This window comes from Drosophila biarmipes, chromosome X (genome assembly GCF_025231255.1).
Source record: "Drosophila biarmipes strain raj3 chromosome X, RU_DBia_V1.1, whole genome shotgun sequence".
Taxonomy (NCBI): domain Eukaryota; kingdom Metazoa; phylum Arthropoda; class Insecta; order Diptera; family Drosophilidae; genus Drosophila; species Drosophila biarmipes.
In genome coordinates, this window is record NC_066611.1 from 24,833,360 (window position 1) to 24,847,602 (window position 14,243).

Sequence of the window (14,243 nt, forward strand, 5' to 3'; positions counted from 1 at the left end):
TTTGCCAGTACTTGCAGTACTATTATTACTTAAACTGTTTCATAATATGTTTTGTTTGTGATTCATATTCATTCTGCTACACAAAAATGTGTAAAATGGTTTTATGGATTTTATATATTTAGTTGGTGGTTTGACGATTTAGAATTTAATTGACGGTACATTATTTGAATGTTTGAACAAAATATCTTAAAAATGATTTTCCTTTGAGTATCCTTTATATGAGTATTTTTTCCCAATGATTGGGCCTGCTTGATGTTCTATATCCCCCATCCTTTTGTAAGTGCATCCCCAAACCCCCTGGCGCATTGGCAACCTCTTGACTCGCAATTCCACCGTCGACTGCGGAAACCTTTCAGCTTAAATGCAAGCGTCGCCGGATGAGTCCTTCGGGACTGGCTGCATCTCATGCTGCGCTCTTTGAAAATTCCATCTGCTCCATTTTCCACACAAAACAGCGCCTGCCCTGCTTCAGTGTGGCCAACATCCAGGCCAAGTTCAAGGAGGGCCAGCATCCCTTGAGCGATTCCTACAAGCGGTACAAGCAGCCCGGCGGCATCAGCACCGCCTGCCAGGAGGGAACCAGCGGAGCGGGTCAGCAGGGTCACCAGGCCCAGGGCCAGGGTCAGCAGCCGCCACACGGAATCCTGAGGAGCGGCGCCAACGCCCGCCTCCACCAGGTCCACGATGCTGGCCGCGGTGTCCTCGCGGGTCATCCTGGACAGACGCAAACACTTCCGGGCGCATGTCGCAAGCACCCAAACGCTGGATCCAACTTGAATCTCTATCTTCACAACGACTTGGAGAGGCGGTAAGCAATCAAAGGGGTTTTCAAGTGATTTGGTTTAGTTTCGATTTCACACCTTTTAGTTTTTAGAGCCATTAAGCGGCATGACTCGTATATGATTTGTTTTTAGCGCAAATTAAAATTTTAATTTTAATAATGTTCTTTTTTTGCCAAATATGGAATGAAGCTGGAGGCATACAACATCAAAATTATTATAGCTTAAAACCTTGCCAGCCAGGATTCTATTTTATTCTCCTTCAAACTAGCCTTCTTTATTCCATTTAAATATTCATTGATTCTAGATAAAAAATATATATCTTACACACCCACACCTTAGTTTCTACTTCGAAAAGCCGGCGGTGTCCAAGTGCAACCTGCACTCGCGCAGTTTCGCCAAATCGCTGAACGAGCTCTGCACGGAGGCGTCGGTGTCCTCCACCCATGTCCCCCTGCCCCTGCCCGCTCCTCCGCCCGATCACGATCCCGAGCCCCTGCCCGCTCCTCCCCTCTTCGCCGACCTGCCCCAGGAGTTTCCCCTGACGCGATCCGTGTCAACCGCCACGGATATATGCCCGGCTCCGGCACCGCCCTCCGCCCAAATGAAGCGCAAGCAGCAGCGGAACATGGCCACCAACACGCACACGAAGATCTCCGTCGCGTCCTCCCACAAGCCGCCATCCTCGCAGACCCAATTGGAGGACCAGTCGCGGCTGTGCGGCCTGAAACGGGGATTGCGGAAGACCAAGGACGAGCTCTTCCAGGAGTTCTGCCGACGGGCCGGCATGCGCAGCAAGCCCAAGAACATATACTACATCAGTGGCGGCGAGGAGGCGGAGGAGGAGGAGCTGCCGGCGGAGCAGGGGGGAGCCAAGCGGGAGCAGGCTCCGGGGGCCCCCGATCGCGATGACGACGATGATGCCGACGGGGATGACCACGGTTTCCGGCAGTTCAACCGCGGCGAGGAGGACCATCTCTATGTGGTGGGAGGTGAGGGACAACTCCAACCTGGAATTTATTTTAGTCTTTTCAGTTTCGATAGGTCCTTAAAATAAGTTCCTCAAAGTTAATGAATTTTTTATCACTTTCTTTAGATATATATACCCTAGAATGTGATGTTTTTATCTTCCTTGTATAATGGAGGAGTCGAGAGCCCGGACTAACCATTGTACGGCTTCTTGCAGATCACGCCCAGCTGGTGGTGCCGCGTCGCACGTCCATGTGCGTGGACTCCTTGGGCCAGCCGCTGCGCAGGCTGAACTCCAACCTGTCGCTGCACACGGACTCCGGCTACCCGGCGGCGGGGGGCTATCCGGGGATGGGGCTGCGCATGCCCCTGCTCCCGCCGGCCGATCTCGGCCAGAGTCGCACCCTGCCGCGCTGCTTCCTGCGGCAGTCGTCCGACTCGCTGGCCTCCCAGGGCTTTTCCCTGGGCGCCAGTCAGCAGCGGTTCTCCCAGCTGATGCTCAATCAGCAGCCCCAGCAGCAGCCGCACCCACTCCAGCAGCTGCAGCGCCAGAACCTCTTCGTGTCCTCCACCTTGACCCTGCCCCAGGTGGCTCCGTCGAAGGGCCAGGTGCAGTGGCCCACGGCGATCCCCTCGTCTCCGTCGAACTACGCGAACGGCTACCAGCAGCACCCGCAGCCGATATACCCAGCTCCGGCGGCGGGAACTGGTGGGCCAGGCGGACCAGGGTCCGTCCCCGTTTCCGGCCCTCCGAAGTTCCAGCGCGGCTACGCATTCGACGACCAGCAGCGGCGGTCCAGCTTCGTGAGCGACGCCTTCGACCTCGACGAGATCGAGCGGGATCGTCGGCGCTCCCATGCCAGCCTCTTCGGCTTGGGCCAGAACAGGGATCCCTACGACCTCGTCAACGGCACCGCCGTGTAATCTACCACTACGCACTCGTAGCCAAAGAGAAACCAAAGAGCTAGATTTTTCGGAAGTAAGTCATACGCCAACCAAGAGCTGCAATTTTTTTCGGAAGTAAGGTGACAGAAAGTATATATATGTCTATTGCAACAGAAAATAATACTATTTAAAAAATATACACAAGCAAATCATAGGTGGTCTCAACAGGCCTGAACAAATTGGTATTGTCAGCGCACAATTTTGGCCACTTTAAATTTATCAAAAATATACACAGGAGTTAGGCGTGGTTAATTCGGATATAGGTCTTTAAAATTAATAAATGCGCACACTTTTGGCCCGACAAACCGAAGGAGTTTTAATCGATTGGGGCCACCTTTTAGCAGGACACTCTTGTAAGAAGGCATCGAGCTAGTTTGGATCACCAACAAATCATAAATCACAACAAGTGCTACTTTTAAGGTGCGCACTCGACCGGAAAGCACGGACTTCTGGAGGCGCACACATCCTTTTATGTATATTCTATATTTAAGCGAGTGTTCCTTCAACAAATCTACCAGACTCTCCCTCGAATGTCTCACAGGTTCATGCGCTTCCAGAAGGCCTGGCTGTAGGAGGCTTCCTGGCTGGACTCCGCGCTCCGGCGCTGGCCACCAACCACTGCGCTGGCGACCAGCTCCTCAAAAGCCTCGCCCGCCGTTCTTCCGGGCAAGGTGCTCTGCGAGGAGCTGGACGTGGAGTCATCCAGCTGGAGAATGGGTGGCTCAGCCTGTTCGCTAATCGAGTGAAGAGTGGGCGCCGTGTGAGGGCGTTGCGGAAGCGGCAGGCCCTCCGCTCCCGATCCCGCGGTGGGTGCACTCACAGGCCGGCCTGCTCGTATGGGCGGGATGGGGGTAGCGGCGGGTTTCACCGCATCCACGCCGCCAAAGAGCAGCTGCATCTTGGCCATGGACTGCTGGAGCTTCGTACTCGGCGCCTTGCCGGCCCCCAAGGATTGCAACCCCAGGGTGGTGCTGCCACTGCCACTGCTGCTGCTGCTGCTGTCCAGGAGCGGATGTGGCGTCTGCAGCCCCAGGGCCTCCTTGGCCCGCTGGAGGAGCAGGGTCATCTCGCCATTGCTGCTGCTGCGAGTGAGTTCGGGTGTGATATCGGTTAGCAGGCGGTTCAGCTCCGGCGCCTTGACAGGATGCGGGACATCGGGCGGCTCCGGCCAGTCCCCCGCCTCCCTTCCACCCGGGATTAGCCTGCCGAGCAGCTTGCTCCTCGCCTCGGAGATGGCGTTCGTGAAGGGATAGCTGTCCTGCTCGTGACCCTCCTCCAGCTCCGACAGCCACAGCGGCGAGGAGACCTTGGAGTCCAACATGGAGGCCGGTACAACACGCTGCTGCTGCAGCTCATCCAGCTGGGCCAGACTGGCTGCATCTTCCTTGCGCATGCGCCGATGCCAGTCCCGAAAGCCATCCAGGGTGCGGCTCATCTGCTCCCGTTCGCGCAGGCAACTGGAGCGCATCCTTCGAAGCTTCGGCGGATCTTCCGTGGATTTCTGGCCAGGTGTCTTGGCCTTGGCCTTCTCCAGGTAGGTGCGGAAGCTCTGTTCCAGCAGATCGCTCTCCTGTTCTAGCTGCAGCATGCGGTTTCTATATGGGGATTGACCCGAAAAACAGGAGAAATGTAAGGATCGACGCAGTTGGAAAGGGCGACAAAAGAAAACATACTTGGCACTTTGAAGAGCCTCCTCGAAGCTCGGGCCTTTCGGGGATTTTTGAGAAGACTGCTTCAGTGGTGCCAATTTCAGTGGCTGTGGAGCCGTCGTGTTGGTGGCCACGGAGTGCATTGAGGGCTTCGGAGGAGCTGGAGCAGGAGGAGGTCTGGAGGTGGATGCTGTGGAGGGCACAGCACTGACCACAGGCGTTGGACGATCCCGAGGAGCAGGCACTGGTGGAGGAGCAGGGGCTCTCGGCGTAGCAGGGTCTCTGGAACCCATAGATGGTTATCGAATGGGGACTAGAAGGTATCGGTAATTAGGTTACTCACTTGAGTATGTTTTCAGATGAATTCTTTCGGGAACTAGAACGTTTAGTATCGCTGGGGTTTGGAGGATCACAGCTGGAGTCTGCGGGAATGTTACCCGGTGGCCCAGACGCTTTGGTCTTGATGACTGCCGCAGGAGGCTGGACAGGATCCGCTGCAAAATGGACCGAGAGTCGAGGAGTTACGGACACAAGGGCGCCTGTAACTGGAATTGCACCTGGCGGACCTAGTGCCAGGAATTGAAAGCCAACTTTCTTTGCCGGAGGAGCCGTGTCGGGCACTCCACTGGCGGGCGAAGAGGGCGTGATGGACGCCGCGGAGTTCCAGTTTCTGGAGGCGGCGTCGGCATCGCCATCTCCCTCCGTCCACAGGGGCAGGAAGCGAGCCGCCTGCTCCGCCGCGAGCTCCGTCTCCTGGATCTTCTCCGCCAGCAGCTGGTGGTGCGCCTCGTAGTGCTCCAGCAGCCGAAATATCTTCTGCACCAGCTCCCGCGCCTCCGCCGACGATTGCGAGTCCTCCTCCACTCGTTTGCACAGCGTCTGGATGGGATATTCACATTGGGTGTTAATAAATGATTCGTTTTTATAGGTACGTGGAGAGTCTCACCCGCCAGGAGTTCTGCCGCCTGCTCAGTCGGAGCATCTCGGCCTGGTGGCGCAGCTTCACCTGGAAGAGCTCGTCCAGCCGCGCCTTCTGCAGCTCCAGGGCCTTGGCCAGGGAGAGCTCGACCCGTTCGAGGAACACCTGGCCATTGGAGGTGTGCAGCATTTCGTGGATCCACTCTTCGTAGGCCTTATGCGACGACTCCGGCTGCAGACTGGCCTGATTGGAGGCGTCCCTGAGGTGTCTCCTGCTCGTCTGGGTGTGGGCATATCCCTGCTGCGTCGATCTCCTAGAGGTTTGGGTTCCCCTGCTGGCGACGGCGGGTGGCGTGGCCTCCACCTGGACGGCGGCGTCGCGCATTACGGGCGGCGGTGGCCTCTCCCTGTCCCTCTTCCGCTGGTCGAACTGCTCCTGCTTCTGGCCCTCCTGGCAACCCATGTAGTGCCCGTGGCCGAATCCCTCGCGATAGCCCGCCTTGAAGCCCTTGTGCATGCCCACGGCGTGCTCCTGCTCCATGCAGAGGTTAAGCAGGTTGCCCAGCAGCTGGACGCAGAGGCAGACGTCGCGCATGAGGGTCTCCATGCGCTCCATGGACACGTACATCCTGCCCTGCGGCTGGCGGGACTTTCTCTGGGCCTTCTCGACGGACTGCCGGATCACGGCCAGGCTGGCCAACTGCTCCTCCTGGAGGTAGGGCAGTCGGGGCAGGGCCACCTCCAGGACGGGCAGGCGAATGGGCCCCACCTCGGACTGGACCACCTCATCCTCCGGGTTCCTTGCACTGGCCACCGGCTGCACCCTCTCCGAGGGCACGGCCAGTTTGATCGCCGTCTTGGCGGGATCGAAGCCAATGCCGGCCTTGAGGAGGCGCTCCCTTTCGCGCAGCTCCCTCCTCAGCAGTTCCTCTAGCCTGGCCGTGGGCAACACCTCGACGGGCGGAGCACAGGTCTTGGCCACCTGGCGAATGTTCTTCATCAACTGGTGCATCTGCTGCTCCACGGTGTGCAGCGACTGGGAGACGCGGCCGCCCACGAAGACACTGCGTCCGTCGGCGCCGAGGATCAGCTCGTTCTCCTCCGCCTGGTAAAGATTTGAGGTGTCCACCCCGGGACGGGCCTCCAGGCAGGCGGAAGGCTCCGTTTGGCATCCGGAATCCTGCACGGAAACGGGTACAGGCTGCGGCTCCTCCTTCTCCTTCTCCTGCTGAACAGGCCTCCTGATCTCCACCAGGGATCGCATTAGGGCCATCAGCAGGCACTGCGTCTGGCCAGCCAGGTCCTCCTCGTAGTGGGCCCAGGCTATCTGGGTGAGTTCCGCATCCGGTGGCGCCTCCTCGCCGCCCAACACGGCGCTCAGCACTGGCTGCAGTTCCTCCTCGCGGAACCGGAACTCCGGACGCCTGCGGAAGTCGGGCAGGCTGTGGCGATGCGGGGTCTCGCTGCAGAAGACTGACAGGCTGAAGTGGCAGTTCTGGGAGTGCAGGAACTCAGCCACCAGGGTGTGCAGGATCACCGCCAGCGGCGAGAGGAGCAGCGAGTGCGAGTGGGCCATCTGCACTCCGGCGGCCTTGCTCAGGAGCTGACCTGGAAGAAAATGGGATACTATATTACTACTGTAAGTATGGGAAGTACTGTAAGATGAAGACCCATAGATCATGACGATAAGTAAACATACCCAGTAAACAAAACCATATATCACTAGGATCAGTAAAAGTATTGGCAAATAGCGATAAATATTCAAAGAATTACATATATATTATATAATACTTTAAAGTACCATGGATTTTAATGGAAGAGTCCTTCAAAGATGTGAGCTAGTACTCTAAAACATATCCTAGCCTACAATGATATGCATACTTTTCTTAAAGTGTATCTTAAACCTAGCTTAACTTACCGAGAGCCGTGTTGTTGAAGCAGTGGATGAGCTCCACACGGAGGTGCGAGTGCATCTCCCGGGCAATCCCCTCCTGGTCCAGCCACTGGCGGAACTTCACCTCGAACTCCTGCTCGGACAGGCCGGCCAGCTCCTCCAGCTGCTGCCTCAGGCGATCGGCCTTGATGTCATACTCGTCCGGTTCGTCCTTCTGGTTCTGATTTGCAGGAGCTGAAACTTGGCCCACTCTCTCCGTCCGTTTTCCTACTGTTCCTAGTGATCGAGGCATAAAGTTATTGTTAATTGGGAATTTATGACGCTGTTGAATACAGCACATATTATAATAACATGATATGCTGTACTCTTTTTAAGCTCAGGTAAAAATATTATTTTCACAACTAGTTATAGTTGGTGCTGAAATAATTAGTGGTTTCTTTAATGCTTCAAATAGGAATCTGAATAGCTTTTTCAATTTAATTCAAATTGTAAAAACCTTTTTCTTAAAAGAGTATTATTTAATGTTTCAGAGATGATCAGAGTTGACTCGATAATTCCTAAGTGTGGGGCAAATACTCTTTCAGTGTAGCTCAAAATACTTGGTTTTAAGATTTAAGCCCACCTCCTGGGACATTTGGTCCGCCTCCCAGTCCCGCCGCCCTGGAAATCCCCTTGGTGAGCGGCATCCTCCTGTTCTTCGCGAAGTTCCCCTCGATGGCTTCCATCCTGCGATTGTGCTGGCGCACCCGCTGCGCCGCCGCCGCCACCGCCGCCAGGGCTCGCTCCCGCTTCTGCTGCTCCTCCCGCTCCTGCTTGGCGGCCTCGTGCTTCCGCTCCCGCTCGCAGGGCAGCCCGATCCCGCCCAGCCTCCCGGCCACATCCCGCTGCTTGGCCCGGAACGAGGCCGTCGTCGTGGTCGCCGGCAGCTGGCGGGTCTTCATCGGAGGATCGGCTCAGGATAAGCAGTATATATGTATGTATGTGGATAGGTTCTTTCACCGGCGCGCGTTCCTTCGCCGTGTGCGAGTGACTGAAATTTCCAGGTGAGGCAAGCGCGAGACACACTCACCACCACCGGCGAAATGTGACAGGTGCGACGTGGCATGCCCCGGCGCCTGGAAAATGGATGGATAGGGAGGGGGTCGGATCGAACCGGCCTACCAGGGGTTGGTCCGACGTCACCTGTAATGAAATATAAAAATATTAAAAAGGACTTGTTATTTTGTTTCTTTGAAAACATAACAAATGCAGTCTGCTTTATTAAAAGTTCAAACTTATATAAAACTGAATTATTTCTGATACAAAACCCTTTTTATATACCATACCAAATTTGAATTTAAATTTAAATTCGTTTACAATCGATAGTTTCAATAAAGCCATACCAAACTCTAACTGCGATGAAACAGTGGCGCGCGGCAGAGGGAATTTAAGAAATATAATAAAAGGAAGCATATAGAAGACACGTGGACAAACACTAAAGCCTTTTCTAAGAAATGTATTAATTTAAGAACGTTTTGTTCTTGAAATTAAATTCGTTTAGAATCGATAGTTTCAATAAAGCCATACCAAACTCTGCGATGAAACAGTGGCGCGCGGCAGAGGGAATTTCAAAAATGTAATAAAAGGAAACATATAGAAGACACGTGGACAAACACTAAAGGGGAAAGCCTTTTCTAAGAAATGTATTAATTTAAGAACGTTTTGTTCTTGAATCCTGTTCCTCAAACCGATAGCTGTCGATGGAAACTATCCATAACAATGATTTGGTATATAGTTGGTATAATTTCTAGGAGCGGACGGTATTATTTATCGACGACACCGCGGTCACACTGGTTAACTGCAAAATAATAAACACATCTTTTATTTGCGTTCTAAAGTTCCTTTAATTTGCGTTCGTGCTTTCGTTTCGTATAGTTTTTGTTCGCACAGTTTTTCGATCAGCTTCTGTTGTTATTTTGCACCTCCTCAACACAACGCCAGTGAAAGCACAAGGAAGTCGCTGCTGACTGCGCAGCTTTCTTTGTTGTTGCGGGCAGGAACACATGTGCGCGCAGTAAGAGGAAGAACCATAACATCACGTCTCTCGGTAAATATTATGACTTTCTTTGTGACGTGGTCCAGGCACTGACACCCCCCTCTCTGAATGCAGAATCATCCGTTCGGCCGCACTCCCAGAAATGTCGCACCTCGACAACATATTCATCCAGGTTCGGGCACGCCTCCAGTCCGAGGGCGTCAAGCTGTGGGAGGAGCCGTACTACTCCGAGGATCTTGGCAGCGTAGAGGGCGCCCTGGAGGTAACGTAATCCGCTAAAGGATATATGCCTTCTGGGCTCACAGATCACTAGCTGCAGCCGAACTTCACAGCTCAGGTGTCAGACTTGTGGTGAAATTACTACCCCAGAAGTTGTAAAATATCCATATGTCATAGTAATGATATATCATCTTACATTTGTTTACACAATACTGTTTAATTTAACTTCGCAAATAGAGCGAAATATGAATTATGACCGCGAATTCTCCACGGCAAGAGAAACTATGTATCCGTAGATTCATTCAGGGAAAGAGGTTGTCCCGTCCCATTAACCAATTTTAATCGACTGACTCGCTTATCTCTTCCGCATGTTAGTATGTATATTTCTAGGCCTAGGGTTTTGCCAATGTATTTTCGATATGATTTCCCAAACTCGACCCGAAAAACACAAAACATACACTGTACATACGATACGATTGCGAAACGCGGAAGGACGAGGACCAGAAACCGGAAAGATCTGACCAGTTAAACTTCCACTAGGTTCGTGTGCTTGGTTCTTACAGAGCACTCTTAGACCTATGTTGATACAACTAATAGCCTTTAAGAGTATCGTACTATGCTAATCAAAACCGACTAAATGGAAAGGATAAAATGATGGAAACGAGTTCAGAAGTGTTAGTTTTTTGCGGAGTTCCTGAAAAACTCCCACAACATTTATTATGCAGCGCACAAGAAATAAGTTAAGAGATTGAGAAGATTAAACAAAATAAGAAGTAAAAATCCAAAGGAGTAAGCGAATGGAAGGGCGATGATTGATCGACAATTCCGAGAGTAGATCGTAAGTGGAACATGTTTTATATTTTAAGATTGATGGATGCATCGTAAAAGTAACTTAGTAAAACTCGAACCGCAAATTCTTTAGAGCAAGTGGATGAAGTAATACCTTGGGATTGCGAGGAGAAGAAATTGTAAGACTTCAATAAAAATTTTATTTTTTACAATGTAGTAATATGGTTTGAATAGTATAATATATTATAAAATATAAATAGTGTAGTTGCTTACGTAAAAGTGGCTTACACAACATGTATTAATTAGTAACTACCTATTGCAGAACCTGGCCAAGGAGTACTCCAACATCATGGGCTTCGAGATGTGTCGCTGCAAGTTTATCCTGACGGAGCTGCAGGAGAACGCGCTCCGCAAGCTGGCCGCTCGCCGGGAGTACAGCTCCACCGGAGTGGCCACGTTCAAGGTTCGCCGCATTGACAAGCACAGCGGCGCCACCATGGTGGACATCAAGTGCGACCTCAACGCCCTGGGCTCCGACCTGCAGGCGGCCATAGCCGAGAAGCTCCAGCTGCCGAATGCCGAGCATGTGAAGTGCATCGCCGCCGGAAGAGTGGTGTCCAGCAATGCCTCCTTGGCTGATCAGCTGCTGAGGAACAACCAGCAGCTGATTGTGATCGTGGGCGATGGAGATAATAGCGGCGAAGCCCTGTACGAGCGGATCAATCGCATCAAGGCCGATGTCCAGGCAGTGGTGTCCTCCCAGAACCGTCTCATTGAGGTCAGTTAATTCTGAAATTCTGAAATATTGCTCATATGAAGGGCTAACTTTAAAAGTACTTGTCTACTTTCTCTAGATGGAGGACCAGAACGGCAGTCCCGTCTTTCTGCCACCGGCCGAGAACCGCGCCCTGCTCATCGGCCTGGGATTCAGCGAGAAGGCCCATGCTGCAATGCTTCGCGAGGATTACGAGGAGGCTCTGCTCCTGCTCTTGGAGGCCGACCAGTCTTTCGCCACCTGCGACTCGCAGTTCCTCGAGTCGGTCGACAACTATGCCTTGCTCAACCTGGACATAGTTTGGTGCTATCTCTGCCTAAAGAACGTGACCCAACTGCCGGATGCCGACCGTCGGCTGGCCATCTGCGGCCGCAATTTCCGTCGCAGCTATGGCGAGAATTTCGAGCGACTGTACTCCATGAAAGGCAAGGCCTGCCCGGAAAGGGCTTTGATAATGCGACTGCAGCTGCTCCAGGGCGTGGTGATGTTCCACCAGAATCGACGCGATGAGGCCTTCGAGCGCTTCGAAGCGGCCAATTCCCTGTTGAGGGAGCTCAAGATCAACGGCGATCAACTGGCTCTCCTCGTCGAGATGGGGTTCGAGCCCGCCGAGGCGCGGCTGGCCCTGCGTTCCTGTTCGGGCGTAAACAAAATTGAGCTGGCTGTGCAGTTCATCCAGGAGCGTCGTCGGCAGCTCAAGGATGCCCGCAAGCAGTCCAAGGCTGAGCGTGCTCTGCAGCGCCGCCTGATGCGATCCAATGCCAATGATAGCGAGTGGGTGAATCCCCGCAGCGTGTGCACCCTAACCGAAATGGGATTCGATGGCGGACTAGCTACCGTCGCCTTGCAGCGCTGCAAAAATGATCTACCAAAAGCGGTGAGTTAATAATATAAAGTTGAACAACTGCTTTGAAAATAATAAAAATTATTGAAAACATTTTTAGGACAATTTCCTATTCATTAAACCTTGAAGAAATATTATTTTTTCAGTTGGAACTGCTGCAGACTGAGGCCGACGTGCTGCGTGCTGCCTTGCCCCGAAATCGGGTCCCCAGCGACCAGGACAAGCTCAACCAGCTCCTCCAGCTGGGCTTCAAGGAGGACAACTCGCGCGTGGCCCTCGAGAACGCATCGAATAACATTGAGCGGGCCATCGAAAGCCTGCTGCGCGCCTTCCAGAGTGAGGATGAGCTGAAGGAGACTCTGGAGCGCGTTAGCCGTATGGCCGGAATCGAGGGTCAGAATTGGGATGGTCCCTCCACCTCACGTGCCCCCACTGCTCCACCGTCGCCTCTCATCGAGGCGGTTCTGAAGCACGCGCGCTCTGAGATAGAGACCTACAAGGCGTACGAGCGCTTCAACGCCGACATCAGTCAGAACGACATGGACTACCTGGACTTGCCTTTGGTCCAGGAGGAGAAGGTCCTGCATGAATATCTCAATTTGTTGCAGCAGTAAGATGCACTAGCCTTATCTTTGCAATATGCCGACAGAAAATAGGAAAACGAAAACCGGTTGTGGACATAACTGTAATCATGACTTGTTTATATTGCAAATCGCAGTCTTATAATGGCACTTAAGTGGCATTCAGTCGGCTCCCGCCACCCCCCGCCACCCCCTCCTGGCCGTTGTTTGTCCAACTCGGCAAATAGTAACATATAAAGATTTATAAGTACATGCCTGCCCCTTCTATTGACAACTGCGAAATGTAATTACGCCGGACCGGCGGCAGAATCTACCTTTCTGAGCCACCTGAAACTTGTTAGCGCCTCTGGCAGTTACTTATTTTTATTTTTATTTTTTGTCGCTTGACTCTCGACCCCGGCTCGAACGGCGGCGCTTGATTGGCTCCAGTCGTGACCTTGTCGGGGCCAAAGGGCGCCGCCCACTAAGCTCATCTCCTCAACGAATTGAACGCAATTCACCCGGTCTTCTATGGAAACAATCAGCTTCGCAAAGCCATTTTGTTAAATATTTTTATAGAACTAAGAGCCACGGCTTGAAGACCAAAGGAAGCGGCACCCTATTACCCAAAAATCATTTTAGCCCTAAAGTTGACATACTGTTTTATACGGGTTTTCAATGGGGATTTTTATAACCCGTGCAGTAAATTGGAATTTTGGTTTTGTTTACGTTTTTATTTGTTTCTATTTTTTCCATTTTTATATAAAGTTATTCAAGTGTGAAAGGGAAAATCAAAGGGGGGAAGTTGTATTTAGATATTTCTATTTGAAGTGAAAAAATCAGATGTAAACAGGTCGTTCGCTCAAATACTTTATACTTTTCAGATATGTGATATAAGTAAACATCGATGTTCATGAATAAAGCCCGATTTCATTTTGATAAAAGTTCCCTTTGCATAAGCAATTCTACCGCTTAAGTATAATATATAAGCCAATTGCATTTACTTTTCATCAAGTAATTTCCGATATAAAAAGTGTATTCAAATAGCAAGCGGAGGGGTGGTGGAAAGCGAAGTCAAGGGCCCGAGCGCTGCTCGATCGGAAAGCAGCTAAGTGGAGGTTGAGCTAAGCGTGAGACACTTGAACCGCCCACCTCCCCATTAACCCTTCTCTATTGCAGGGGGTCGCATTCGTGCCGTAAGTGGGAGGTGACGTGGGGTGCTGCGCTAACACGTGGCAGCAAGAACAGAAGCTGAGTCAACCGACTTCCAATCCGTATTCACTCCGGAGCCCTCTTAATGGAAGCCGGCAGTGAATGAACCCAGCCAACGAACCCGGAATGGCATCAAGGTGATTCTCAGCAAAATCCTACTTTCAGCCACTAACTAACGCACAAAAATCTGTTGGGAAACTGATATGATAGTGGGGTCAGCCCATCAATCACTTTCAATAGTTCACCTTTGTTATGGTTCCATGCCATATAATTCACACCATTTTCCATGTGCGTGCCCTGAAAATACCTAAGCATGTTTTCATGTCCTATCTAACGCCAATATAATTTATTTTATCTGGAAAATTGCGTTATGGATTAGAGTTCTTTGTTGCTTTGTCTCGGGGCTAGTTACTAAACTTAATTACTCTGGCTTAACTTTGCCACTTGGTTTCCAGATTGTCATCGCTAGTTGGCCGTTTTCGCTCCGCGCCTCGCTTTATTCCGATAAACAATTTCATAATTCAGATATATAATTTTAATTTCAGCATTTTGAGCGTTTAGTTTGCTGTTTTACGATTTCTGCCGTAATGGCTTTGGGCATTATGCGCAACTGATACGCGGCCAAGCGAGACTTTTGGACATTCTGGGTCCGTGG

General features: G+C 51.8%; 3 protein-coding genes across 3 annotated transcripts; 2 read left to right on the top strand and 1 right to left on the bottom strand.

Annotated features, from left to right (window-relative positions):
- The first annotated feature begins 361 nt into the window (after positions 1-361).
- On the top strand, positions 362-2,672 carry LOC108027494 (uncharacterized). The gene is given in 4 exon segments (XM_017098938.3): positions 362-439; positions 441-808; positions 1,122-1,771; positions 1,966-2,672. Coding segments are annotated over 4 exon segments (1,803 nt in total).
- A 158-nt stretch (positions 2,673-2,830) lies between these two features.
- On the bottom strand, positions 2,831-8,325 carry LOC108027622 (uncharacterized). Its single transcript, XM_017099144.3, has 6 exons — positions 7,777-8,325; positions 7,179-7,430; positions 5,289-6,868; positions 4,686-5,221; positions 4,367-4,624; positions 2,831-4,288 (listed from the first exon to the last, which is right to left on the bottom strand). Exons 1-6 carry the CDS (start codon positions 8,093-8,095, stop codon positions 3,229-3,231), a joined length of 4,005 nt encoding a protein of 1,334 aa, XP_016954633.1. The 5' UTR covers positions 8,096-8,325; the 3' UTR covers positions 2,831-3,228.
- Positions 8,326-8,976: 651 nt separating this feature from the next.
- On the top strand, positions 8,977-13,320 carry LOC108027588 (NEDD8 ultimate buster 1). Its single transcript, XM_017099105.3, has 5 exons — positions 8,977-9,240; positions 9,304-9,451; positions 10,520-10,975; positions 11,052-11,849; positions 11,963-13,320. The coding sequence occupies exons 2-5, from the start codon at positions 9,332-9,334 to the stop codon at positions 12,428-12,430; spliced, it is 1,842 nt and encodes a 613-aa protein (XP_016954594.1). The 5' UTR covers positions 8,977-9,240; positions 9,304-9,331; the 3' UTR covers positions 12,431-13,320.
- The last annotated feature ends 923 nt before the right edge of the window (positions 13,321-14,243 follow it).